A 26,516-nucleotide genomic window follows, 5' to 3' on the forward strand; every position below is an offset into this window, starting at 1 on the left:
TCTCAGGGCTTCCTGAGACTTATATTGTACAAGACAAGCTGTAAAGAATATTTTTATGTTTTTGTTTCACCTGCTTTTTAATTTTTTAAAATAAGACCCCATCTACTTTAGTTGTTTAGGGAGACACTGCAGCGCTGTTTTGCTGCAAAGCTTCAGAAATGCTTGGTGGACACCCAGCTTTCAGTCAGCAATGAAGGTTTATGTCTGAATTTCCACCTTTGGGTTAACTGTTCCTTAAAAAAAAACTGCAAAGACAGTTCTAAGGCCTGCAGCTCAAGGAAATAATGATAATAATGAATTTATTTAAACGTAAAACAGTTTTCAGCAACCATCCAGCACATAAACCTGCTTAAAAGAAAAATCCACATAAACAACAAGAAGTGACACCCAAAGGTCCAGCAGCACTTTGAGGTCAGCAGCCTCGTGGATGATGTGGTAGAAATACCAGCGTGACGCACGTTCAGCAGCAGATAGCGCAGCAGTGTGGAGCCCCCACCCTGTCCTGGCTGCAGACCGATAACAGAGGAGGGAAACAACACCACCACTTCTCAGCACGTTTCCTCCACGCAGGGACTGAATCATTGCTTCAACTCGTTCACTCTCCATCCGTCTCTGCGTTGATGTGTTCATTCAAAATGGTTGACTGACACCTTTTAATGCACGTGTTCACACATTGACGGTGCCTGCTGTGAATCCGACTACGACCTCGGCTGTGAAAGTGGTTTCACTCTGCAGCTGCAATGCTCTCCAAGAGGGAGAAAGATCTCATTGCAGAAGTATGGACGAAACTGATTCCTGTGGCAGAAGATATCGGGTCCGATGCGCTTACTAGGTAGGTCCATGAGACGTTTCCAGAATAAAAACTTGACAGGCTGTAAAGCAGGAAGTCTAGTGTGTGTTTATGCATGTTCAAGGGGCATTCTGTGGTTTTGAAGAATAAATACAAACTCAAAATTTTAATACTTACAATATTAGTAAGGTAAAAATATAAACTCAGAAATAGTTATCTTTTCCATAAGTGAATCAACAGCTGTTCTCAGTGGAAAATATAGTCCCCAGAACACTGTTTGAAGTTAAAAATGGTGGCAGGGTCCACCACGTGTAAACAAAGTAAAACAGAATGAAGTTGTGTTGTCCTTTAAGGTCGGCTTGTTTATTCGCTCATGAAAACAAAGAGAGTTTGTTTATTTAGTTTGTTCATCAGTCACTGAGGATCTTTTTCCCTCTTCCCCCAAACTACGTAGTGCACCTTTAAGGCCTCTGACGAGATCTTAATCTCAGCTGTCCAGTTTCAAAAATCAAGCCAATAAACATGACATATGAAGACAGGCCCTAGTGACCCTTCACTAATGACTTAATCAAACTGTGTGACTAAAAGATTGATGCTTTTTAACCTTTATCAATAATGTACTGGCAGTTATTACCTCAGACTTGATGTCTACACTGCAACAAATTGACTACAAGAAATAAAAACGTGTTTAAGGAGAAAATCGCCTAAAGGATGAGTTCACCCAAAACTGAATCCCAACCCACAAAACATTCCTAGAGCTTTACAGCAAAACATTGCTGCAGTGTTCTCATAAACAACTGAAACAGATGGGGGCTTGTTTTAAATATGGAGACAAACTACCAATAAAAATCTTCAGTTGAATCCATTCAGCTCGTCCGGGGTAACACCCAAATTGCAGGAGATCCCAAATTAATTCCAAAGAAGCAATTTTCAGCCTAGTAGATATTGATTGCATGTTCATTTTTTGGTGAACTTATCCTTTAATACCAGCGAACCTCTCAGACATAAATAGTAGACAAATGTTTTTTGTTTTTTTTAACACATTACTTGAGCTCAGACATCCGACAACACATTGATTGAAGTTAAATAGAATGAGCATCAACAATACTTTTGTACGTGTTGTATTTCTTAATTTCAGCACACTACAGAAAATGAAGGCCAGGGAACAAAAAAAACATTCACAGTTTTAAGTAAAATAAGACTTGATGCTGGTGGAGTTGATTACACAGTTACTTGAAAATGTGAGAATATACCATTGATTCAAAGATAGAAACTAAAGAATAACTTTCAAAACAAGAATTAATGTTGTTTTTCCCAAATGTAACATTTCAAATCATGGTGAGCACATAGCTTTTTGCAGCATACAAAGCAAAAGTAACTCCAGATTTTGCAATTAGAGTTCAAATCCTGTACGAGAAAGTGGTGATGCGTGTCAAATGAGTGTAATGCTGGAGCGTGGCTCAGAATTTGCCAAATCATCAAACTTCAGATAGTGTTTCGGATGCTGGCAGTGATCCAAGATCAGTGACACGTTCAAATGAGTTCACGCTGATGATGATGATGATGATGATGATGATGATGATGATGATGATGATGATGATGATGGTGATGATGATGACAGCAGGAGTGGTCAAAATGTCCATGCCTCACTTTCTCTGATCATCACTCATGTTTTTGTATTTCAAATAAAAACGAGTCTTAATGTCAGTGTGGAGCAAGTATTTGAATGCTTAATTTAAAGGTGCACTACGCAGTTTTGGGGAAGAAGTCTTAATCAGAGGACTAAAATCAAGATCTTCATTGGCTGTTTTTTTTTATGTCTAAACAAACTAAATAAACAAACTCTCTTTCTCTGGATTTATATAACTGCTGCAATTATGACTAATTTGCATTTCACCTTTGTTGACATTAAGAATGTGTGGCGATTTATCAGTATGAATCACTCTTTCAAATTTCCATGTGTGAGTGATTGCAGCCTGATTTCTCTCTTAGTTGCCTGTAGAAGCCAGTGGATGCTAACAGAGAGCAGCATGAGCTAAAGTAGCTCAGAGGTAGAAACTGAAACTATCAGCAAGCTTCCAGCACAATCAAAGAAGTTCCCCAGAGCCCCTTTAATTACTTTATATACTTGAATATATAAATTCAGATCATCATTTGTTTGTTGTGAACCACGTATCTCTTCATAAGAGAACTACTCATGAGTTCAGAAAAACTGGGTTCATCCAGGAACACTTCACTCTTCAGTTCATCACAAACAATCCAAATCTCCATGACATGTTTTCCACTTGACAAGAAGGTTGTGAATAATTGTAATCTGAGTACAAAGTACAGTATATAAAAGTGTACCTCAGATTTATGCTACACCAGTGTTAATTTCAGTTGCAACCCTGATTCGTTCGCCTCGCTATCACCTCTCCCGTCGTTTCCACAGGATGTTTGCCACCTTCCCAGGCACCAAGACGTACTTCTCCCACCTGGACATCAGCCCTCGCTCCGCTCACCTGCTCTCTCACGGGGAGAAGATCGTTCTGGCCATAGCGGAGGGAGCCCAGGACATCGACCAGCTGGCCATCAGCCTGGCTCCCCTGCAGACCTTGCACGCCTACCAGCTCCGGATAGACCCCACCAACTTCAAGGTGCCTTTAACTGCAGCATCAACCCCGCTGATCATTCACACTCATAATGACGTTAAGTTAATCACAGCCAGAATGTTCTGGAGGTTTTGATCACAGTACGGTTTGAAGCTTCAGAACCAACATCTCATGATCCATAACACTGTTATGTTTTATACACATTTGAGAACTTAACAAGTAGAAGACACCATCCACTGCGGAACATATCTATTGTCAGGCAGGACAGAAAATGGAAATCAGTCGGGAATGAATTGGAAAATTCAACAACAAAGTCTATAAAAGTGGGTTGTGAGAAGTGTTTTAAGAGAAGTTACTGATTCTTTGAGCCTGGTCTCCTCAGGTACTTCCTTCCAAAGTCGCAGAACGAGTAAATCTTCAGCATAAGTCAAATAAAAGTAAACGTGACTAAATTATCAAAGTAACATTCTGGCAATAAATGAGGGTGAGTGTCAGAATTGGAAGTCAAAATCAAATCTGCTACATGTTATAAATACTGCAACAGCACCACCATCTGGTGAGATTGTGCATAGACGCACAGTTCAAAAGCGTGCAAACGATCCCAAGTGACGGACTTCATCAGCAAAATGAAGTGATTTGGCTTACGATCAACTGTAATGACAAAGCAGCCATCAGCTGTGTTGGTGGAGCAGGAGTGCCATGTGCAGAGGCTTTGTCCTCGCTGCAGCAGCCCCGGGTTCGAGTACGGATCTGGGGCCCTTTGCTGTGTGTCGCCCCCCCTCATCCTGTCTCCTGTCATTTCTGAAGCTGTCCTATCAATAAAACCATACGAAATAATAAAATCAACTTTGATGATAAACACATTTTCACTGACATCATTTGTTTTCAGTAAATGAACCTCGAAATTGGGTCCTAACATTTTCGGTACACAGCCATCTGAAACCTTGTTTACTTCTGGGTTCGGACACACACACGGAGTGTAAAAGGCTGAAAATCCAGGACAAATCCAGAGAAGTGACAGGGTCACTGTCGAAGCATGGAGCTGCCACTTGAAGGCGCCAGGAAGCGTTCAGTTTTCCTGTAAACAGAGGACCTGCTCCCCAATAACAAAAAAGAAGTCTGGGTCCTTATTTGACAGTAGGCCAATCTCAGATATCTCAAACGAGGGGCACAGACAGTGCTGACAGAGCGACAACAGTGTGTGCACATAAAAGCTTTTAAAACTTTTTCCTGACATCTGAACACGTTTGTTAACCCTTGACATTTGTACTGTGATGAGAACAGCCCTTCATCAGTAACCTTCCTGCTCTCTCTCCGCAGCTCTTCTCCCACTGTATGCTCGTCGCTCTGGCCGCTCACATGGGCGACGACTTCACGCCGGTCGTGCACGCGGCCATCGACAAGTACCTGTCGGCCTTCGCAGCCGTGCTCGCCGAGAAATACAGATGAGACCCCGGCCACGTTGTTTTTTTGTTTGTTTGTTTTTTATTTAGGGAGTATACAAACTATTTATAATGCAAAATGATGTGAAGTATTTATATATGTGTGAATGTTACAATGCAATGTTTTGTAATAATAAAAGATGTGCAATAAACGCCCCTCCCGTTGTTGTGATTTATGTGTTTTATATTTGTTCTTATTGCATTCATTGACAAAATGGCGTCCTGCTGACCATTCTGACAGCTCGCCACGAGTCAGCGGATTGATTGTAGTCGACATTTGAGTTTCAGGTGTCGAAGCTGCTGAGCCGAAGCCTGTTGAACGCAACAAACTACAGCTCAGATTCATTTAACTGCTCTTAAAAGCGGATTGAGGTATTTCTAGCTCACTGGAGTTTCATGTTAATCCTCTACTTATCATGAAAAAAACAAATAAGAATCATCTTCCTCTCTCAGAACACACCAAATGTTAGCCAGGTTCAGGGTTAGTTTATTTAGAGACATCCACAAAGCTCAGATTATAACTTGAACCCGGGTATCTATATATACGGGTATATCAGCACCCACCTGTTCATCACCAACCGCTCCTGCTCCTGTAATGTGATGAAAAATATTTTGTTGTTGCTGTTGTTTTCTTTTTTTTTATTTAACATGTAAAAGCTGATCCTGAACCAGTCTGACACAAGCCAGCAGGTCATTATTGTGAAGTAAAGTGACGATCTGAGGCAGCGCACATGAAGTCAATCGGCTTCAGAGACGTCACTGCAGTCACAAGGATACATCCTCTGGGAACCATGAACCTCTGTATGTTTTGTCCCAGTCCATCTTGATCCATGACGGAGGGAAAAAGTAGTCCTGAAGAAAAATTGGTGCCCATCAGGGGGCTCCATACTCCAGTCCACTAGGTGACATTAATGCACTCAATGCACTGATGAGTTGTGCTACGGCCAGACAAGGATGAAGAAGAAGCCCCCTCCTGTCTCTGACTGTTACATCATTTTACCAAACGGTGGCGCTGTTGCGACATCTATAAACACAGTCTCGCAAATATAGTCAAAGTGTTTCTCTGGTCCTGAAAACGAAGTTGTGACAAAGAGTGATCCCACTCTGGCAGTGAAAGTGTGAGCGAGATCAGAGCTGTCCCCGGTGCTCAAATACGTGCACCTGCATGGATGCACCCATATCAGCACCCCATACCCCCGAGTCACTCTGAGCTGCCTGTGACGCTGAACTCATGCGACATCAAATGTGGGAGCTGTCTGCGGTGCTAAAATAAAAATGGAAATGTCTAATGAGGAGCTGTCTGTGTTTCTGAAGTGAGATGAAACGAAACTGAATACAGAGCTACAGGTTACAGGTGCTGAGAGAGGTCACATTTAATCTGGAGCCGCCTGTGGTGACGGGACAGCTGATGTCTCTCAAGGAACTCATAGAAATGAATTGACAGGCAGAGCAAACAGTCACACAGAGTCAGACACTGTTTGCTGATGCCTTGTCACATGACGCCCCCTGCTGGATCCAATGAACAGCTGCACCGTGGCCTCACAGCCCGGCTTGTCTGAGGTGGAAAAAAAAAAGAGCTCAGGCTGAGTCTGGGTGGGTGGAGGCCAAGAGGTCACATCTGAGGTCATTCATCCAATCAGCTGTAGAGACTAAGTGTGCCAGTGTTTCTTGTCTTTAAGCTCTTTTTTTATATTCCTGTTTCTACTATTATTATTATTACTATTTCTGACTCTTTCAGAGACAAACTGTTACAAAAAAATGATTAGACATGCATCTGGCCTGTGTTGAAGCTGTTTTGTTGTAAGAACTGTGAAGGTAAATCTATGGTTCTCATATAAATTATCATTTAAATGATTTATATAGAATAATTTCAGCAACTACTAACATTTGGCGTGGCAGACAGCACTCCTCTTGGAGCCGATCACACTCGGCTTGTTGGATGTAAATAAGGTCACGTCCCCGCTGTCGGGTGTCCTCATGTCACTTTGGGCTTCACTCTTCAGACCGAGGCAGCGTTGGGTGTCTAAGCTCTTATCAGGTTTGAGCTGCAGCCTGAGATAATGCAAGTGCGTGATGAGTTCAAGCGTCACGCGGAGAAAGGAAGACCTCAGGACTCATGTCACTGAGAGTGAAAAACCCACAGAAACAAAACAAGGGCAATAAGCAGCTAAAACACAAGATTCATCTGTAACAAAAGAATAAATAAAACCATTTAGACCTTTTTCTCCAAGGATTTGAAAAAGTGAAGTCAGAATTTATTATATCAGCCAATGGACTGACTGTGAGATTTTATTACAGGGGTGTAGAAGTTATAAATGAATTCTAGTTTTCACGAGTGAATAGACATGCTGACGTTAAAGGACAACACAATTTCACTGTTCTGCTTTTTTTATATGTGGCGGACCCTGCCACCTTTCTAGCTGCAAACAGTGTTGTGGGGACCTTATTTTCCTCTGAGCACAGCTTTTTTATTCACTTATGGAAACACGACCAAATGAATCGGATTCCACCTAGATGGAACTTCATTACAGACCCATGTATTCGCTCTCTGAAAACAGATGCACTCTCTATAATAAACAGCTTTATCAAACTAGCTGTCAGATACAAACATCTACATATCACAATGAAATACGGTGTAATATAACACAAGTGAACTTTAACTTAAATCCAGCTGTTTTGGTTGCACATCAAGCAACTGAGAATCATCACTTCTTAACTGATGAACTGCTAACTCCTCACATAAAGTCATAGTATTGCAGGAGAATGTTTCAATGAATCCAGGTGTGTTTTACATTTTGGGGGCGCTGCATCCCAACTGCTTTTCTAAATTTTGCATTTCATCAAGAAATGTTGATAACATGAGAACAGCTGCCTCTCTTAACCAGGGACATACTGTAACATTGCTACTGTTCACTCGGTCAACATTATTCTTATATTTTTGGACACTCGACTCTGCGGTGCAATTCTTCTCCTGCCTTATTATCCCCTCTGACCACACTGATCTCCACATTTCATTGCCCGAATCATATCGAAGACACTGGTTCCCCTCTCAGATGTGAGAATGGTAGATAAAACGTGATAAAGAGCCCTCTAGGGTGGGCCCCACCCCAAAACTACAGCTTTGAAAAAAAAAAAAAAAAAGTGTTGCCCCTACCCCACAAACATCCTGAGTCCACCTCTGGTTGAATACCATTTCAAAAAATGTCTCTGCATCTGAACTCTTATGTCAGACCTGATGATCCAACAACAACAGCAACTCAGGAGGTCTGAAGGAAATCTACATTGCTACAGATTTATGATAGTTGTAGGTCAACCATCACTTTATCACAGGGTAACATTCACTCATTTCACGTCTTCACATGAATAATGGCACATTTTTATGATGGCAATTTCTCATGAGGGTCTGTCTTTTTTCAATCGCTACCAGGTGGCTGTGCGTAATTACGCACGCGTAAAAGAAAGAAAACGTCCACAACAAACGAGCTTTGCTTCAGTGGCCCTTTATTTTTATTTTCTTATGGAGGAGACACTTAAAACAGAGGTGCGAGCTCCTTCGTGTGTCCGGGTGCTTTAGTGGTACTGCCTTCCCAGAGCAGACACCACCACGGCCAGGAACTTCTGGAAGGTGGCCTGGGTGTCAGCGGTGAAGTCTTTGCCCAACTTGGCAGCGATGACGATGGTCAGGCAGTCAGAGAGCAGCTAAGGAAGAAAAAAAAAACATAATTATGATAGCATTTAATGTCTTTGCATGAACGTATTTCACATTTGCAGTTGGAAATCTCGCGGGGGGTTTCGTTTTTTTTTTTACTTTGAAGTTGTCGGGGTCGACGTGCAGCTTCTCGGAGTGCAGCACGCTCAGCTCGGCGTAGGTGGCCTTGATGTTGTCCATGTTCTTCACGGCCCGGTCCAGTCCGTGCAGCACCGTGATGCCGTGGGCCGCGATGTTCGGGTTGCTCAGGATGGCCTCGGCGTTGTAGAGGTTGCCGAAGGCGCCGAAGTACCTCTGGGTCCAGGGGTAGACGATCAGACACCTGGAAGAAGAAGATGGGGAGAAGGGATCAGATCGTGGTGGATGCTCAAAGAGCCGAATCCCAACTTTGACGACTTTCTATCTGCCGTGTCTGTGGGGAGGGTGTCCTACCTGCACAGAGCCTTGGGGCCGACGTCCTCATAGTTCAGGTTGGCGAAGATGTTGGCGATGGTGGTGCGCTCCTGCTCGGTCCACTCGACCATGGTGACTCTTGTTTGTTTTTTCGCTTGGCGAGACGAAAAAAAATATATAAGGTGAATATGGATTCCACTCGAAGCCCAGGGGGGTCTATTTAACCGCGCCACGGCTGCCCCCGCCCTGAAGGAGAGGTCGGCTGTGATAGGCTGGAGATAAGGCGCGCGTGAGATAAACGACACACCTGCGTCAGAAGTTTTCTGGAATATTTTTGATGTTGTTTTTAGTGACATGACAGATTTGACTTGAAAAAGCGGTTAATTAGGCGATCTGCGCGTTTATATGGGGACATTTGATTGACTGTCAAACACTTGGGTTCTCGTGCAGCTGTGCAAAGTTTGAACTCTCCCTTTAAGCCATTTTCTCGGTGCCATTGAATCAAAAATACTTTACACGAAAAATTAAAAAAAAACATCAGTTATTGCATTTAAAGCAGCAGCTCCTTAAAAGGGGCATTATGCAGTTTTTGGACAAGAAATTCAAACGCTTTAAATATTTTGAGGTGATATGTGAGGCAATAATACAGACACAGACATGTTTAATGTTTCCAGAACTGAATGAACAAGCTGTTCTCAGACAGAGAATAAGGTCCCCAGGAGAGAGTGGCAGGGTCTGCCAAATATTTTTTGTTAAACGCCTAGTGAAACAGTATGAAACTGAGTTATACTTTAAAGTCGGTTTGTTGAATTGGTTTGTTTAGACATCAGTTAGCTGTTGATTGAGTCTAGGTGTGAACTTTCTACAACCATTTTGATTATGGTGAACAAAAGAAATTCATTTTGTAAATCAAGCACTATTTAAAGGAGCGCTATGTGGTTTTGGAGAAGAAATTCGAGCTCAGAATTTTAATATCAGCAATATTAATGAGGTAATAATGAAAACTCTGAAATATGTATCTCTTCCATAAGTGAATAAACAAGCTGCTCTCAGAGGGAAATAAGGTCAGCCACTGTTTGAAGCTAGAAAAGTGGCAGGGTCCGCCACATATACACAAAGTAAAGCATTGCGAACTTGTGTTGTCCTTTAAGCTCAGTTTCTTTAGACATAGGGTCAGGGTCAGCCAGTGAAAGTATTTCTCTACGTAGTGCACCTTTAAGCAACAGAAAACCTGTGTTTGGACAATATGCAAACATATTTTAATAAACACCCACCACAACAATATAATTCATTAATCAATCAATTAATTAATTAACCAATTAAAAATAACTTTTATCAGCACTGTGTTTGATAAACAGTGTACACAGGTGTGACAAAAATCATAGTTTCAAATAAATTATAATAACTGTGTGTGCTCTGACACCAAACGTCGAACATCAGTGACTCTGCCATGCACTGTGACAGTGTTCGGTGCCAGTGTGTGTGTGTGTGTGTGTTATCTGCAGTGCCACACCGGTGTTATCTGCAGCGGCACCCCCTCCCCACCCAGTCACCCACTGCCAAAACCCACATGTGTTTTGATTAAGAAAATACTTGAGGCCCACGATAAAGCTGCTGAGCGTTATTTCCCCCACTTGATAGGGAATTAAATTAATGGCCGGAGCCAAGAAATGCCGAATTAAAGAAAACAAATCACTGATAAATCTTGGAGGGCTTTCACGGCTGCGGAGCTGCTCAGATTGCAGACTTAATTGGGTTTTTATTTTGTGGGAGATTTTTCATGGAGTGAAGGTCTCTTGTTTGTGGGATGAACATGTGGAAATAAATAAATGTTTTTGTCTTTTTGATGATGAAGCAGAATGTGCTTTGCATGTTTTGAGAATGTTGTGTGAATTCAATCATTTTTAAAAACCTCACAAATAAAAGTACTTTCTGTCTTATTTGTGTTGATTTAATCTAAAATCACACGTGGATTAAAACCTACTTTTTAACTAAGCCTGTGCTTGAATAAGGAGAATTTTACACTTCAGAGGTAGAAATGTTCACTTCAGACACAAATATTGAATCTATTGAACTAAATTTTTAGAAGGAACTTAATAAAAGTGGCTGCTCCAAGCCAAGATTTCTTGAAATAAAGTCTTGGTTATGTCTTTGTCCACAATTATTATAATCTGCTTCTCAGCTCAGTTTAACTGACATTACCCCTCCAGCCTGTGACCTGAGATGCCCTCCATCACCTCCCCAAACGTCTATACCAACAGACCATCAGACCACATGTGTGGTGAGGACTCTTCCGCATCACAGGAGCCGATTCGTGCCAACCGAAGCCCCCGATGGCAGCAGCTGATAGCGCCCCTCAGGCTGGCATCAGGCCACCTGACCTGCGTCAGCCCAGTTGGCTTGGCCTCCCCCTGGCCGTGGGTGTGACTCTCCAGCCAACTGAATTTAAGCGGAGCTCCGGCCTAAGATCAACCATCCGATCCAGGTGCGAAGTGAGAAACCAACATGAGTTTGACTGCCAAAGACAAGGACGTCGTCAAGGGCCTGTGGGCCAAAATCTCCAAGTCTGCTGATGCTATCGGGGCTGATGCTCTCAGCAGGTGAGCGGATCATGGCGTGCTTTTACTTCATTTATTCACTTAGGTTACAGCCGTTCAGCTGTTCGTTTAATTGTGGATAGATGACGCTGACATCACGTGATTTTCTCGCATCGGTGTTATTTATATGTTTAGTTTCTAGTGCAACAAATGGAATGCAACCAATCTGACTGTAAAGGAGCACTGTGTAGTGTTGGACACGAAATTTGAATCAGAAGAAGAAAATATCTGCATTGACTTGATTATTTTTTCATGCCAAAACAAACTAAATAAATAAATAATCTTCGTTTTAATGAGTAGATTCAACAACAACAACAACAAAACGTTTTACTTTGTTTCTATGTGGCGGACCCTGCCAACTTTCTGGTTTCAGACAGACTTCTAGGGACCTTAATTTCCACTGAGAACAGCCTGTTTATTTAGACATGGAAAAAAATAGATATTTGTGAGTTTGTATTATTACCTCATTAATATTAAAATTATATATATTAAAAAAGTCTGAATTTCTTCTCCAAAACTACGTAACACCCCGAGAGATAAACCTGTCTAAAAGTTTAAGATAAGATTAACGGATCGTTTCTAAATCTAAATAAGAAATTATATTTAATGTATCACTTATTATCTCGATGAAGTGATTCGTGTTTTTTTTGTTTGTTTGTTTGTTTGTTTGTTTGTTTGTTTGTTTGTTTGTCTTTAAAATTGATTTTTAAAAAAGATCACTGTTTCCCAAAGTCCAAGATGAATTCTTCAAGAATCAAGAAACTATTCACATTTAAAAATCTGGAATTAGAGAATATTCGTATATCTTTTTTATTTTAAAAAAGGAGGGGGGTTACATCTACTGACTTTGCAAAGCACCTGATCAGAAGGTTTTTTTAATTGATGCAGACATGTTGAACATATACATATGGTTAGATAGGGTTATAGAGTCGAATTTTTAAAGCATCGTCATTCCCAACAAAGATGACCAAAGGAGAAGCCCTGCTCCAGGTGAGGCTCGAACTCACAACCTCGGCATCACTCCGCAGGTTACTGTCTTATAAGTACCGCGCGCTGACCGATTGCGCCACTGGAGCCCTCCTTGCTTCACCAGTCGGTGCAGATGAAAGCTGAAAAGTCGCTCTGGTAGACAGATTGTCGTAAACCACGTGTCACTGGTCTCCACCCTCCACAGGATGCTCAGCGTCTATCCCCAAACCAAGACCTACTTCTCCCACTGGCCGGACCTGAGCCCCGGCTCTGCCCCCGTCCAGGCGCACGGAAAGAAGGTGATGGGTGGAGTCGCCCTGGCTGTGTCCAAGATCGACGACCTGACCAACGGCCTGCTGAATCTCAGCGAGCAGCACGCCTTCCAGCTGAGGGTGGACCCCGCCAACTTCAAGGTGAGACCGGGGGGCGTTGTCACCTGCTACAGCTACATTATGATATGGCCATACAGTTCATGTATGATATGTGCCAAGGATCTGGAGCTCACCGATATGACTTGTGCGTGCCTTTACGCACGGTTAACGCACAAATGACGCATTCACGCCGCACTAGTCGCAGCTTTTGTCCAAAATCGACTCACCGGTTTTGTGATGCTGGCCTCAGAGCCTGCACTGCACCACACTGGCATTTCAGATTTGAATGATAAACCAGTGAATTTGTTTTTTTTTAATTCAAGTCACAGGAAATAAACCATATTTATTTATTCGTGACCCAATTATGTCCCGTCATCCGCAGATCCTGTCCCAATGCATCCTCGTGGTCATCGCCACCAAGTTCGCCAAAGAATTCACCCCGGAGGCCCACGTCGCCTTGGATAAGTTCCTGGTCGCCCTGTCCCTGGCTCTGTCTGAGAAATACCGCTAGGCTCCGCTCGCAGCGTGGTCGCCAGGTCTGCCGCCATTGTATCACCGTGTTGAAAAATGACAGAATAAACTGCGTGCAGTCCAGAGCCTGACCCTGTGACCCTGTTGTGTCTTTGACCTCTCCTCGCATCACTTCCTCACACATGCACAAGCACCAGTGTCGTGTCACGGGAGGAGGGGGGAGGGGATAAAAGAGGAGAGCAATTCACTTGTGTTTTCATCTTTTAATTTCATATGAAAAATTTCACACAACGGTGACACAGTTTGACGTGGGAGAAAAAGGTACAGCGCATCAGCGGAGAGAGACGGTGTGCACAGGTTCAGTGTCGCAACAAGGGCTGTTAGGATTTCATAATGACTCGTAACTTATCATCGCCGAGAATGAGCCTGCAATACAAGAGAGACACCGTGACACCACGCCGTTATCACTCGCTTTTTTATTTTTATTTTATTAATTTATTAATCCAGTTGCGACATCCCGACAGCCTGCTGGGCTTACCTGACTAGAGCAGCAGCCACCAGGCCTCCTCCTATGGGCCCCACCCAGTACACCCAGTGGTAGGTCCAGTAGTTGGTCATCAGAGCCGGACCGAAAGCCCTGGCAGGGTTCAGACACGTTCCTGATATATCGCCCCTGCAAGTTTGATTACTCTTATTATTCATATACTGTATACATAAATATATATATATATATATATATATATATATATATATATATATATATATATATACATAAATATATATATATATATATGTTATCTGTGTCTCAGGTGATATTCAGTTCAGTTCTAACTTTATTGCAAACGCAGGGTGGAGATTAAACACAGGGCGTTTGGTAGAATAAATGACACACTAAAGCACAATAAAACCATGCAGCACAATTGAGTTGAATCAATCAATCAATCAATCAATCAATCAATCAATCAATCAATCATAGTAATATGTAAAGTCGAAGTGAGTCGGATCTCTTTTTGTGGTTACACCATTCGAACCAAACCGCGGTGGTGCAGAATCAGAATAAGATTTGGATAAACAGTTTCATCAGAAATCATGAAGACAGTGAAAACAGAAGTCATTTTGCTGCCACGCATCAGTTTATGTAGTCCATGCTCGTGTCTGTGTCCACTGAAGTATTGTTAACTGACATTTTTGAAAATAATTAAGTCAAGAATGATTTTTTTTAAGTAATCTGGAATCTAAATACTACATTTGCAGAAAAATACATTAAACTAATACAATTTTCAAATAGTATTATATATATTTATATATCATATATTGTATTATGTAATCCTTAAAGAGTAATGAAAGGTCACTTCCTGGAGAAACATAATTCACCAGATATCTTTGGTCTGGTTGGCGTCTGACCCAAAGCGTCAGTATTTTACAATCTTTGGATGAGACTCAACAATTAATGTTTCCTCAGGAAGTTACAACATCAGTATAACCGCAATAAAAATATAAATAACAAGTGAACATTCATCACTTCACCTTTTATTGTCTTTTATGCTTGTGAGCTCAAAAGTTTGTCCGGTGTTTGAATCTTTTGTCGCTTTTTTTCACGCTGAGAACCTTTATTTTGAAAATTGTATTTCTCTTTGAAAGGAGACAGTCAGATATTAAGATCAGAGAATCCATGGCAGTGAAAGTGTCAGCAGCCAGGTGTCAGTGTAAATGTTTAACTCGGTGTAAACACAATAAACACGGTGACCGTCAGCCTCTCTTAGCTCACCCTGCCAGGATGTTGATGATGACGGTGCAGCCCACGAGGAAGGGGGCCAGCGGCGTCTTCGTCTTGCCGTTGACCGCCACCAGCAGCACCACCATGGTGACCAAGCAGGTCATGGCCACCTCCCCGAAGATGGCCCCGGACAGCTGGCTCTCCGACTTGAGGATGTCGAACGCTGCTCCTGTGGCGTTCAGGTAGCGATCTGCAGGGGTCATCAACTGTTGGGACGTATCAGAGAGGAGTTTGCATTCAGGTTTTATTTGTTGTGTCTTTTTGTCTGTTGTGTTGCAAGCGTGCGAGAGAGTCAAAAACAAAATACTGTGCGCTCAACGATGACCCTGACCTTGGCCATCCCGGCTCCGAGCACTCCTCCAATCAGCTGGCTGACCAGGTAGAGTCCCACCATCGTCAGCTCGATGCCTCCGCACAGGTAGATGGCAATGGTGAAGGGAGGGTTAAAGTGGGAGCCGCTAGAGGAAGGGGAGAGGGTCGAGATCTCCAAAGGTACTCAAACGACATGATTCAGATCATTGTACAGCAAACATATGATACACAAACTGGTTACCTGATGTTATCCATGACCGCCACCATCACTGCCACAGCCAGTCCGTGCACCAGGGCTGGCTGCAGCCGCCCGGCCGCGGGCACGTTCTCGATCACGGACACACAGCCGATGAAAACGAAGAACATGGTCCCCACTATCTCGGCCATGCAGGGCTGGATCAGGGTCTCATACTTGCTGGGAGATCTGGACACAGGAGGCTTCCTGCCCCTCTCCAGCAGAGCAGAGTCTGTGTCTTCCAGTTCCATTTTCTCGACTCCCATTGCCGCTCCGTCTGATCTTTCTGCCTGGATGAGACTTCCGTCGGCTCCACAGCTCCTCCGGTGTGTGTGGACAAAGTCAAGTGTAGCGCGAGGTGTTGCGGTTATTTATACTCATCACCAGCAGCTGGGACACTGAACCTGGATTGCGCCACAGGTCATAAAACATCAAAGGTGAAGCATATATCAATACAATCCTCGCTCTAAACGAGTCCTTTGACACCTGCCCGGTGGAGTCCTCAGGTGGAGTCGGGCCAGGTCATCCAGGAGGACTCAAAGGGACCTTTTGTAAAAAAGGGCTGAGTTGAAAAAAAAAAAAGAAAAACACGAGCTGATCACGGCTGACCTGGGCCACGAAAGCTGGAGGGATCAAGAAGTGCACTTTAGTGATCATCGTGGTTTCGTTGCTTGGTTGCACAGTAGCCTATATAGATAAGACAGACCTGGACCATAGACTATACCACTCAGTGTGTGCTGTTGTCTCTGTGCACCCTACGTTCACGGCACCTAAGCGTGCCTCAATCAAGTTATACAAATTATTATGAGATTTTCTTTACATGTAGGACTTTTACATTTCATACTATGTATATTTATCAAGTACATTTTGCTGCACTGTCCTCAAACGCAATACAAGGATGTTTTTTATTCATTAAGAAACACTCTTAATTTCATACTGATGCCTCTATTTGACGCACATAAGCAAACAACACCCTCAGCGAGAATATTGGCTAATACACTTAGTATAGTTATTCTATTTTAGATTATAGCAATTTTTATGTGCTGAAGATAAGTCAAAGGGTGCAACAGCCTGAGGAAAGAAGTTTCTCTGTCGTCTGATGGTACGGCACTAAAACACAGTCGATACATACATTACCTCATTGCAACGCACCCTGACATACAGCTGTGTTTGAAAAAGAAAAATAGCGTTAAAAAGACATTGCGTCTTGCCTTCACTTGCTTTTGAAACAAACGTCTGAACTGTCCAGATGAAGACATTTATCAAGGTGGTGGTTCTCTTTTGTCCACAGGGGGCGCCAGAATCAACAGATAATGATCTTTGTAGCTGCTTTAACTTCATGCTACTTCATCCTTCTGCAGTACTGCTATACTGGTGGGATATACCTTTTACTAGATTACATTTATGTAATAAACAGCTGTGGTTAAATTTTACTTAGCTGATAAAGACTTCATAATAAAAACCTTGTGAATACGAGTTTGACCTTGGTAACTTCACCATTAATCTTCTCATGACCCCACAGATTTATCTCTTCACCTTTTGGACGGGCTGACCCATGGTAACCACTGCGTGACACAACGTGGGTGCGGACAAAGGCGTTAAATGTAGACCAGCCGCTGACCATATGACAATGCCACTCATACTGTGCTGCATCAGTGTGGTCTATAATCTAGAAATGTCATATATTCCACAGAGTTGGTATTTTTTACTTTTGATAATCTAGGTACATTTCAATGATGATAGTTCCGGAGTACTTTACTACTCAGGACTTTATCTTGTTATGTAGGATTTAAATTTGTTGTTAACTTTCACCTTACAAGAAAATAATCAATATGGTTTGAGGTACCTGAGCTATACTTGGGTACTTGTTGTTCATAGAAATGTATTCATTCTCATCGAGCTATTTGAGGCTATAATTGAGTCTGTGGTTTCAAATGAATTTTCCATATTCATAATTGTAGAGCAGCAACGTGGCTCTGTCGCTCCTTGTCCAAGCTGGAAAAAAAAAAAAAAAAGAAAAACAGTGTTAAACAATAAAAATAAAAATAAAAAACTTTGAAATATTTTACTGCACTTACTTTTTCATTTGTTTAATGAAAAACAGATCACATACTGCCCAAACTAGCTCCGCCTCAACCAGCTATGACAGTAGCAGGCCAGTTACACACATTATTGCATCACTGATACAGTAATGACCTAATAATACAACTACACATGTATCATAAAACACAATTAAGTAGGTATTTATTACTTTTACTTTTGTTACTTTACATTTTTTCTGATAATACCTTTGTACTTTGACCTAAGTAAGCTTTAGAAAGCACATCTTTTACTTACAACAGAATACTTTTATATCCTGGTATGCTACTTTGATATAAGCTAAGGATCTGAATATTTCATCCTCCAGACACCAAATAAAGGATTCTCTTGTGTAAGAACTGTACTCGTCCCTCTGGAGGCTCCCAGTTGCCACACACATGGTGTTTTGTCCCATCTTTATTAAAATGTGTACCTTTTACTTATATTCCAACATTCAAATAGTGTGTAAAGCATTTTATCATACATCTTTAATGAGACAAATACTGTTGCATTCACTTTCTGTCTGGTTGCAAGTGTTTTACCAGCCAAGACTGAGTGGATAGGTTGGCGTGGCTGCGCAGTGCCGATGATCCGAATTCATCATCATCACAGCCATCATCGTCCATCTTTGAGGATGCCTACGTTCACTTTTGAGAAACATCTCGAAGGCTACCAGTTTATGATCTAAATCTAGCTTTGTTGTATAGTGCAGTGCCATGTCCTTGCACCGTCTTTTAAGTAATAAAGCTATAAAAGCATAGTTTTCCATTCGGGACTTTGACCAGAACAGTGAGGACAAGTTGACAGCTGAATAGATAACAGAAAGTGTGATCGTTCGTATGAAACTGTATGTATGGAATTTATTATCAGATGTCTCTGGACCTCTTCCAGCAGCACCATCAAACTAGTAAAGTCCGAGGAGGGTGTAGCTATCAGCTCCCTATCATCATCAAACACTTTATTGAATCTTGAAAGACAAAACGTGTAATTTAGTCAATGATTACATGATAATGATTATGATTTGTACAAGGATAAACATATTTGCACGCATTTTTCAGACATATTTAAATTGTACATGTTTAATTGTTGCACTGTATGAACATTGAAATACAAAAAGCTGTCAGTCTTCCTCTTTAATAAATTAGACGTTCACTTGAACACAACCCTGGTTTTGTGATCACCGAACAAGAGCCTGCAAAAGAGTGAAACTGAATTAGTGAACTGTTCAATTATAGTAATTTTACAGCAGTACTGAGTATGATTTCATAACATGTTATAGGCATGGATTGATTTTTGAACAAGCCTATCAGACACAGTAGCAAACCCAAGGGATCACGGTGCTCCCATGAGATTCATAGGCAAATTTTACCAAAAGAAAATAAATATAAAGAGAGACAAGAAATAAACACAAAGATATGTTAAATGGGTACAAAGAGATGCAAGACAAATATCTTTTCTTTTTTCAAATCAAAGAAAAGAAACAAAACAACTACTGGGAGACAAATAGTGACCATAACTGGATACAAAGCAATCAAACAAGGACAAAACAAGCCAAAAGAGAACAAATAAAAGCTGTCACAGGGACATAAAACAACTACAAAGACACTCAAAATGACTACAAAGAGACGCCAAACAACTACAGTTACCAGAAAAAGTTGCACAAAAATTGGAAACAGACACAAAACAACCACCAAGAGACAAATAAATAGTTGTTAAATAACTACAAATAAACCTTAAAACCCACTAATAATGACTGCAATTGTAAGTAAGTGTATTTTGATGCCACACAGGACGGGTTGGGGGAGGCCATGCAGGATGTCAGGTTGTAATAACACTAAAGCTCATCAGGTGGAGCCACCGGAGCACAGCTCTTTGGCCATGTGTAAGGTTAGACTGAAGTCCAGGGAAAAGGGAGGAGGGAGGTCAATGCAGCTATCATCTTTAAACCAGACCCTTATCTTTACACCTGCATATCAGAAGATAGCTGACCTCACTGTGCTTTATGTGAACTGAGAAGACTTTCCATCTCCCTAATCTGAACACTTAACACTGTAGTCTTTAGCACATCCCCCAGTCAGTACATTTCACATTCCTGCACAAAACAGCCATATTGTGCGTATATTTTTACTGCCAATTGTAAACAGCTCTTGACTTTCGAATGAAAACTCAAAACTCCAAAAATTAAAGGCAAATTCCTTGTATTTAAAAACCTGTAGTACTTGGCAGCAAACCTGATTCTGGTAATGAATTTTATATATGACCGAGTTTCTGCTACAGAAAAGGTGTTTGTCTTGCTCCACCTATTCTGATTTATCTCAACCAATCAGGTTACTTCTGCCTCCACTGCAATCCTGCACCTGCAGAATACATTATAACCCAAACGGCTATTTACTTAAATGTTTCATTCTTGTAAAAAACAAAAGCCAAATTTAATATTTACACACTGAGTGTTAGATAACTAGCAAACGAAATAATTGCTCATATTAAAGAAATGTTTTAAAAGATTTGTAAAAAGACATGGAATCGCAACTTTGTTCTTAACCCTACCTGATGAGGGAGGTGGTGCACAGCGCACCGCAAACGGGTCCAACCCAGTATATCCAGTGATGGTCCCAGTGGTTGTTGACCACTGCAGGACCAAATGCTCGGGCAGGGTTCATGCAGGCTCCAGACACAGGGCCTCTGAAACAACAGGCGGTACAAACAACAGTGTAAAACAGCGGCTGATCAGAGTGACACAGCTCAGCAGGCTTCTTCTTATTTTCAAAGTAGCAGCAACCGTTCTAACAACAAAGACACCCTAAACAGAGAAGTAGGAGATATGTGTAACATGTGTAACATGGATGAAATTAAAGTAGCAATATGTAGTTTTGGAGGAGAAATTGAAACTCAGAATTTAATATTTATATGATATTAATGAGGTAATAATACAAACTGAGAAACATTTACCTTTTCCATAACTGATTAAACAAGCTGTTCTTAGAGGAAAATAAGCTCCTAGGACACTGTTGTGGCAGGGTCCGCCACATATAAAAACATATACATTGGTGTTGTCCTTTAAAGTCAGTTTGTTTATTCAGTCTGTCTGTCAATATCTTCCCCATCTGATTCAAATCTTTATCGAAACCACATAGAGCACCTTTAAATGATTTAAATGCTACTTTGACATAGCAAAGTCATATCAAAAATCTCCATAGATAGCTATTAAACATTAAACTGACCTTAAAGGTGATAATAGTATTCTATTACTGAACTATGGTATCTGTTTTATGACTGATAATAACTGTGTGGAGGATGGTTGTTGTCAGGGTTGTAGTTGACTGTGTGGTCATTCAATACTGAGGTCTTACCCAGCAAATATGTTGGCTGTCACAGTGAGGCCGATGCATAGGGGAGCCAATGGGGAGCGGGTTTGGCCGTTGATGGCCCCCATGCACACCACCATGGTAAGGAAGGCGGTCATTATCACCTCTGCCAGGGTGGTCGCTGCCAGATCTTTGTTGGTTACGTCGAAAGCGCCTCCGAGGCTAGCATCAGACACATTGGGGGGGAACACTCCCTGAAATCAGAGTAAATTGAACATATATCATCCAGCGCATGATGACCCTGACTGGAGTGAAAAGTAATCATTTATTTTCTACTCAACAAAGAATGCCACTACACTGAGACCAAGTCTTTATCAGGATTAAAGCCTGGTAAACATAGTAGTTGTTTATTTGAGTCAAAACTTTCAGGATAATGAGACAATAAGTCCAAATTTGAACTCACTTTATCAAAGTTATGAGATAAGAAGTCCCAAATATGGTGTAGGGAAATTTAGAGTCAATAATACTGGATAATACATCAACATTTCAAATTCTTAAGTCAAAATTGCTGACAGTGCTAACGTCTGACAAGCAATACAGAAGTATCCACTGCCGTACCAACAGATTAAGGAGCAGCATCTTTCCCGAGACTCCTTTCTCCTCCTCCTCCTCCTTTTTTAATACAACATGCATGTCCTAGTCCAGTGTGAAGTAGAATGATGAATAAAGGAACCATGGACCAAAAGTTTTACTTACTAATTCAAAATGAGATAAGTCAACAATTGGTTTGAGGCAAAATTATGTAAAGACATCAAAATGTTAGGTCACTAAGTCAACATTATGAGACTGTATGTAACAATATTGATTTATCATCCAATGTTGAACCTCACTGTGTCAAATTTATGAGGTATGTAAAACATTCTGAGTGAAAATTACCTGACTATGGGTCAAAATTTTGAATTGATAAATCAAGATTTTGAGATACCAAGCCAAGGTGTGTCTACTTCCTTACCGCCAGACTACAGAGCAGCTTCTTTTGTCAAGCTGTGAGACTCCTGAACTCACCCTCCACCATAATGATATCCCATTTTTGAGATTTGTTATTTAATCTATTTGTATAGTTTTGTTGTACACCTCTGTGTTGCTGAATAATAAGTAAGTAAGTCGAACTTATGAAATAATAAGTTAACATTTGGATTGAATTTAAAATGATTTATGACCTCATCATTTCGATGTAGCAAGTCAGAAGTTTGAAGGTACATTTTGACTTACAAATGTATTTTCTTTTTCTTTTTCTTTTTAACGTGGATAACTTTGTAATTTTCCTTTTTCTTTTCTTGGTATAATTTGGCCTCCACAGTTTTGCTCACCATGCTCAGACCAGCTCCAACCATCCCTCCCAGCATCTGAGCCACGACATAGGGCCCGAGCAGAAGAAGCTCCATCCCTCCGCACAGGTAGGCACTCAGAGACACGGCGGGGTTGAAGTGGCCCCCGCTGCAGTAAACACATTGAACTTTAGTCGCTGAACATCTTTGAAATGAGATTATAAACAGACACAACACGTATCCATCCTGCATGGGATAAACTGATTTTCCGATAACAACCATTTGTATTTGCACAAACTTTGCTGCATTAAATAGACCAAGTCAGGCAGGAAATTTACTCTGTTAAAGGTGCACTATGTTGTTTTGGGGAAGACATTTTAAACCTCTTATGGCATAAGAAACTCAATAAACTCTCATTGTTCTTTTGACTGAATGAACTAAATAAACAACCTGGCCTTAAAGGACAACATAAATAAATTCATACTGTTTAATTTTGATTATATGTGGCGGACCCTGCCATCTTTTTCTGGTTTCAACCAGTGTTCTGGGGACCTTATTTTCCTCTGAGAACAGCTTGTTTATTCAGTCGTGGGAAACAAATGGTATTCCTAAAACATTAATATTGTTAATACTGAAGTTCTGGCTTTGAATTTTGTCTCCAAAACTTCTTAGTGCCCCTTTAATAAAGCTTGCCAAATCCACTTTGAGTTATAGACATGACCTCACTAATACTGTACTGTTAAAAAACAATAAAATCATTCAGCCCACAGACACACAATATCAAACATTCAAAACACCTGTCGACACTGCATGTCATCGTCAGTCGTTACCTGATTTGCCCAAAGATCTGGATCATCACTCCCAGTGCCAGTCCATGTGCCACGGCGGGCTGGATGATTCCGGCTGTTCCCGTGTTCCCGACGACAGACGCACAGCCCACAAACACGAACAAGCCCGTCCCGAACAGCTCAGCCAGGCAGGGCTGCACGTACCGCTCAAAGATGCTCCTCTTCCTGTTCATCCTGGTGTCTTTCTCTGCCGCCGGCTCTCCCATGTCTGTCACTGTGAAGACCTCTGTCTTGGTTTCTGCCCCTGACATGTTGACTTGCAATTACAAAGAAAACAAACTTTCTACCTCGACCGAGATGATTCACTGATGGACCACAGTCTTCGACTTGGTGCTCTGATGTGGTCATGTATATAAGACATTCTTAGGGGTGATAGGACATACGCACATCCCCGTTTTTTTTCTTTCCCCTCTGATGCCCCACCTTCCTGCGATTGTTTATATTCCCAAGACTCCTCTCAGTCAATCATGTGGAGCTCATAAAAGTTAGAGTCAGAGATACATGCAGATAAGGACGAGGGGCTTTCATATCAGTCAGCAGCACAACAGCAACCACTTCTTCTAATTTTCCATCAGTTTGGTCATTCTGATACATCGGAAGGGTGCGAAAACTTTGTTTTTATAACCTTTAATAACTGATTTTTCGAGAAAGTGGAGCTGTGAACCCAGCCCTTGTTATGTAATATCGCTTTTTTTAGTTGAGGAGGCAAACTTGGCCGCAGTGGTGGAGGAGGCAGTCAGAAGCTTTCCTTCTGTAAAAGTTGCAGCGCTAGCGTGTCGCAAAAACCTAAAGCACAAAAGTTTTCACATCACAATCTATTTACTGCCAGAAGTAAGATAACTCAATATGTAGTCTAGTATGCAGAAGTATATTTCATAATCCTGTATAGTAGATATCTAGACTTTAATTAGTTGTGTTAAATGCATAACTGTGTACAAGTGTGTGCACCTAGAACAGGTGATTCTAATTTGAATTACTTATCTTAACCTAGGATAATATATCATAATTTATTAGTTAATTCAGATTTTGCACTAAAAATCTCCAAACTCAGTACTAAATCAAACTATTAAATATGTGTTGTGGAGTTAAAATTACAGTAATTCCTCCCAAAATGTAGGTTTTGAAATACACACTATAACCCCTCCTCCATAGAATACAATTAGATGTATATACAGGTGAACAGAAGACATGATAATGTCAGCTACAACCCTGACAGCAGCCGTCTTCCACACGTGTTCATTATCAGATAGATAACAGAGAGGCTTGTGGCTATCACCTCATGGGTCAGCTTAATGTTTAATGTCTTTCTAGAACGGCACTGAGATAACCCTCCGATTTTTTTCAATTAGCCTGCACATCTGCATAGTAAATAATAGCTGATGCTGTGGGGATGAATGTAGTACATGAAGTCAAAAATCCTCTGAAATGTGACATTAGCACGTTGTGATCATGCTGTGAGCACCCCTTTCGTGTCAGCCAAGGACATTTTTACAAATCCAGATAAGGAGAATCAGCACCTGACGAGAGATAACGGTGTGGAGAGAAGCGATAACAGCACTGATCACAACAAAGAACAACAGCCAAAATAACACTTTCATAACACCGACTAGTCATTACGAAGCAAAGGCTCGTCTGAGGTAGGTGAGAGTTCAGAGAATTACTTGCAGCAGGTGTGTAACGGTGGAGAGGGTTGGATGCACCGAGCTATGGAGGGAATTTTAACCAGATTTTGGAGCCGGTGCAGCACTGTAGCCTTTTTAACATTGTTTCATCACAGGTATCAAGTCGGTATGGAAGAGAAGTGCGATCAAGTGACTCTGCAACATTGTGAAAAAAGACAGATGCTTAGTCTGGAGATGGTCTTAAGGCGGAGGTTGGACGATTTGGTGATGCATTTGATGCACATCAGAGGGCAGACGGTCAGAGGGTGGAGACAAAAGGATACACCAAGATTTTGACCTCAGAAACACAGGAGGTAATAAAATCAGGTGTGGAAAATATTTGTGCGGAAGATTTTTTTTCGCGAAGCGTGGCCGGGGACCACACAGATGTATCCTGACTGCGGTTAAGTTGATTGCAGGTCAAACGAGCAACAACTTGAGTTATTTGTCACCAGAATTGCCCTGAAAACTGAGGCCAGGCTGACGCGTTTAAAGCCCAAGAGGGAGAACGGGAATGTATACGTGATGAAGACGTTGCCGGGTGACATGTGAACCTAAAGCTGACCGGCCAGGGTTTGTTCAAGGAGTCTGTCAACAGATGGAGTGATTTGAGATCGGCCTGTGGTTCTTATAGCTCTCCAAGAAAGGACAGGGGTACAGATGTACAGAGGGGATGTAAAGTACCTCAAAATTGTAGTTAAGTAGCTAATGTTACTTAGGAATAAATACACTGAGTTACATTCTACCAGAGCTTTTTAGCAAACATATTCCAGCCAGTGCAGAACAACATGAGCGTTAAATTGGGGTCACAGTGGTGTCATCAATCGCATCGGGCAGCAAGACTTTTTAAAAAGCAATCATTAAGGTAACAGGAACCAGGTTATTATCGATATTAAAGGGGTACTATGTAATTTTGGCGAAATTCAAAGTCAGAAATGAATATTTACAACATTAATGAGGTGATAATACAAACTCAGAAATATATTGTTGTTTTTTTTTTTGCATGACTGAATAAACAAGCTGTCATCAGAGTAAAAAGGTCCCCAGAACACTGTTTGAAGCTGGAAAAGGTGGCAGGGTCCGCCACATGTAAACACAGTAGAACAGTATGAAACTGTGTTGTCCTTTAAGGTCAGTTTGTTTATTTAGTAATGAAAATGACAGCTTATAAAACCACCTTATAGAAGTATGACAGAATACAAAGAAAGTCAATATACCTAATGTAATTAACTGCGTACATTTGTTAAGTTCAGTGCTAAAGTACTTGTACTGTAATTGAGCTTTCCATTTTGTGCTTCTTCATACTTCCACTCCATGACATTCTGGAGGCAAATATTGTCCTCTCACCTCCACTTCATTCATTTACTAGTAAGGTAAGGCAATTCTAAATTAATTTGTTTAATCAGCAACTGGATTTAAAAAGCACAGATTCAAATCATCCGAGGAATGCTGACCACCGGACCTGTTAATCAGCCAGGTATATACAGTGTACACACTGCATAATCCATCCATCCATCCATCCATCATCTGTACACATTATATGTACGCCGCTTAATCCTCTGCAGGGTCGCGGGATTCACGACTTGTACTTTTGATAATTGAATACATTTCTATCAGGAAGATAAGTTTTGATACTTA

The 26,516-nt window shown here is 41.4% G+C and overlaps 5 protein-coding genes, 1 long non-coding RNA gene and 1 other non-coding gene across 8 annotated transcripts; 3 read left to right on the forward strand and 4 right to left on the reverse strand.

Annotated features, from left to right (window-relative positions):
* Positions 1-485: 485 nt before the first annotated feature.
* zgc:163057 (uncharacterized protein LOC563335 homolog) lies at positions 486-4,979 on the forward strand. The gene is made up of 3 exons (XM_037080295.1): positions 486-832; positions 3,222-3,426; positions 4,702-4,979. The coding sequence occupies exons 1-3, from the start codon at positions 741-743 to the stop codon at positions 4,828-4,830; spliced, it is 426 nt and encodes a 141-aa protein (XP_036936190.1). The 5' UTR covers positions 486-740; the 3' UTR covers positions 4,831-4,979.
* A 3,328-nt stretch (positions 4,980-8,307) lies between these two features.
* Positions 8,308-9,856, reverse strand: LOC119009511 (hemoglobin subunit beta-1-like). Its single transcript, XM_037080846.1, has 3 exons — positions 8,965-9,856; positions 8,632-8,854; positions 8,308-8,522 (listed from the first exon to the last, which is right to left on the reverse strand). Exons 1-3 carry the CDS (start codon positions 9,279-9,281, stop codon positions 8,394-8,396), a joined length of 669 nt encoding a protein of 222 aa, XP_036936741.1. The 5' UTR covers positions 9,282-9,856; the 3' UTR covers positions 8,308-8,393.
* A 659-nt stretch (positions 9,857-10,515) lies between these two features.
* Positions 10,516-13,464, forward strand: hbae5 (hemoglobin, alpha embryonic 5). 2 transcript variants are annotated; one of them, XM_037080848.1, is made up of 3 exons: positions 11,175-11,525; positions 12,697-12,904; positions 13,245-13,464. In XM_037080848.1, exons 1-3 carry the CDS (start codon positions 11,431-11,433, stop codon positions 13,371-13,373), a joined length of 432 nt encoding a protein of 143 aa, XP_036936743.1. In that variant the 5' UTR covers positions 11,175-11,430; the 3' UTR covers positions 13,374-13,464. The 2 variants fall into 2 exon arrangements, with proteins under 2 accessions (XP_036936742.1, XP_036936743.1); XM_037080847.1 differs by lacking the exon at positions 13,245-13,464 and having other exon boundaries at positions 10,516-11,525; positions 12,697-13,231.
* Positions 12,505-12,598, reverse strand: trnai-uau. The gene is made up of 2 exons: positions 12,561-12,598; positions 12,505-12,540 (listed from the first exon to the last, which is right to left on the reverse strand). It is a non-coding gene; the product is annotated as a tRNA-Ile (tRNA).
* A 117-nt stretch (positions 13,465-13,581) lies between the features above and the next one.
* Positions 13,582-16,076, reverse strand: LOC119009509 (aquaporin-8-like). Its single transcript, XM_037080844.1, has 5 exons — positions 15,664-16,076; positions 15,442-15,568; positions 15,102-15,316; positions 13,872-14,006; positions 13,582-13,759 (listed from the first exon to the last, which is right to left on the reverse strand). The coding sequence occupies exons 1-5, from the start codon at positions 15,921-15,923 to the stop codon at positions 13,714-13,716; spliced, it is 783 nt and encodes a 260-aa protein (XP_036936739.1). The 5' UTR covers positions 15,924-16,076; the 3' UTR covers positions 13,582-13,713.
* A 491-nt stretch (positions 16,077-16,567) lies between these two features.
* On the forward strand, positions 16,568-17,710 carry LOC119009513. Its single transcript, XR_005071748.1, has 2 exons — positions 16,568-17,031; positions 17,180-17,710. It is a non-coding gene; the product is annotated as an uncharacterized LOC119009513 (long non-coding RNA).
* A 969-nt stretch (positions 17,711-18,679) lies between these two features.
* Positions 18,680-23,637, reverse strand: LOC119009510 (aquaporin-8-like). Its single transcript, XM_037080845.1, has 5 exons — positions 23,200-23,637; positions 22,412-22,538; positions 21,087-21,295; positions 20,284-20,418; positions 18,680-18,928 (listed from the first exon to the last, which is right to left on the reverse strand). The coding sequence occupies exons 1-5, from the start codon at positions 23,466-23,468 to the stop codon at positions 18,886-18,888; spliced, it is 783 nt and encodes a 260-aa protein (XP_036936740.1). The 5' UTR covers positions 23,469-23,637; the 3' UTR covers positions 18,680-18,885.
* Positions 23,638-26,516: the final 2,879 nt, after the last annotated feature.

Source organism: Acanthopagrus latus, chromosome 20 (genome assembly GCF_904848185.1).
Source record: "Acanthopagrus latus isolate v.2019 chromosome 20, fAcaLat1.1, whole genome shotgun sequence".
Lineage (NCBI taxonomy): Eukaryota > Metazoa > Chordata > Actinopteri > Spariformes > Sparidae > Acanthopagrus > Acanthopagrus latus.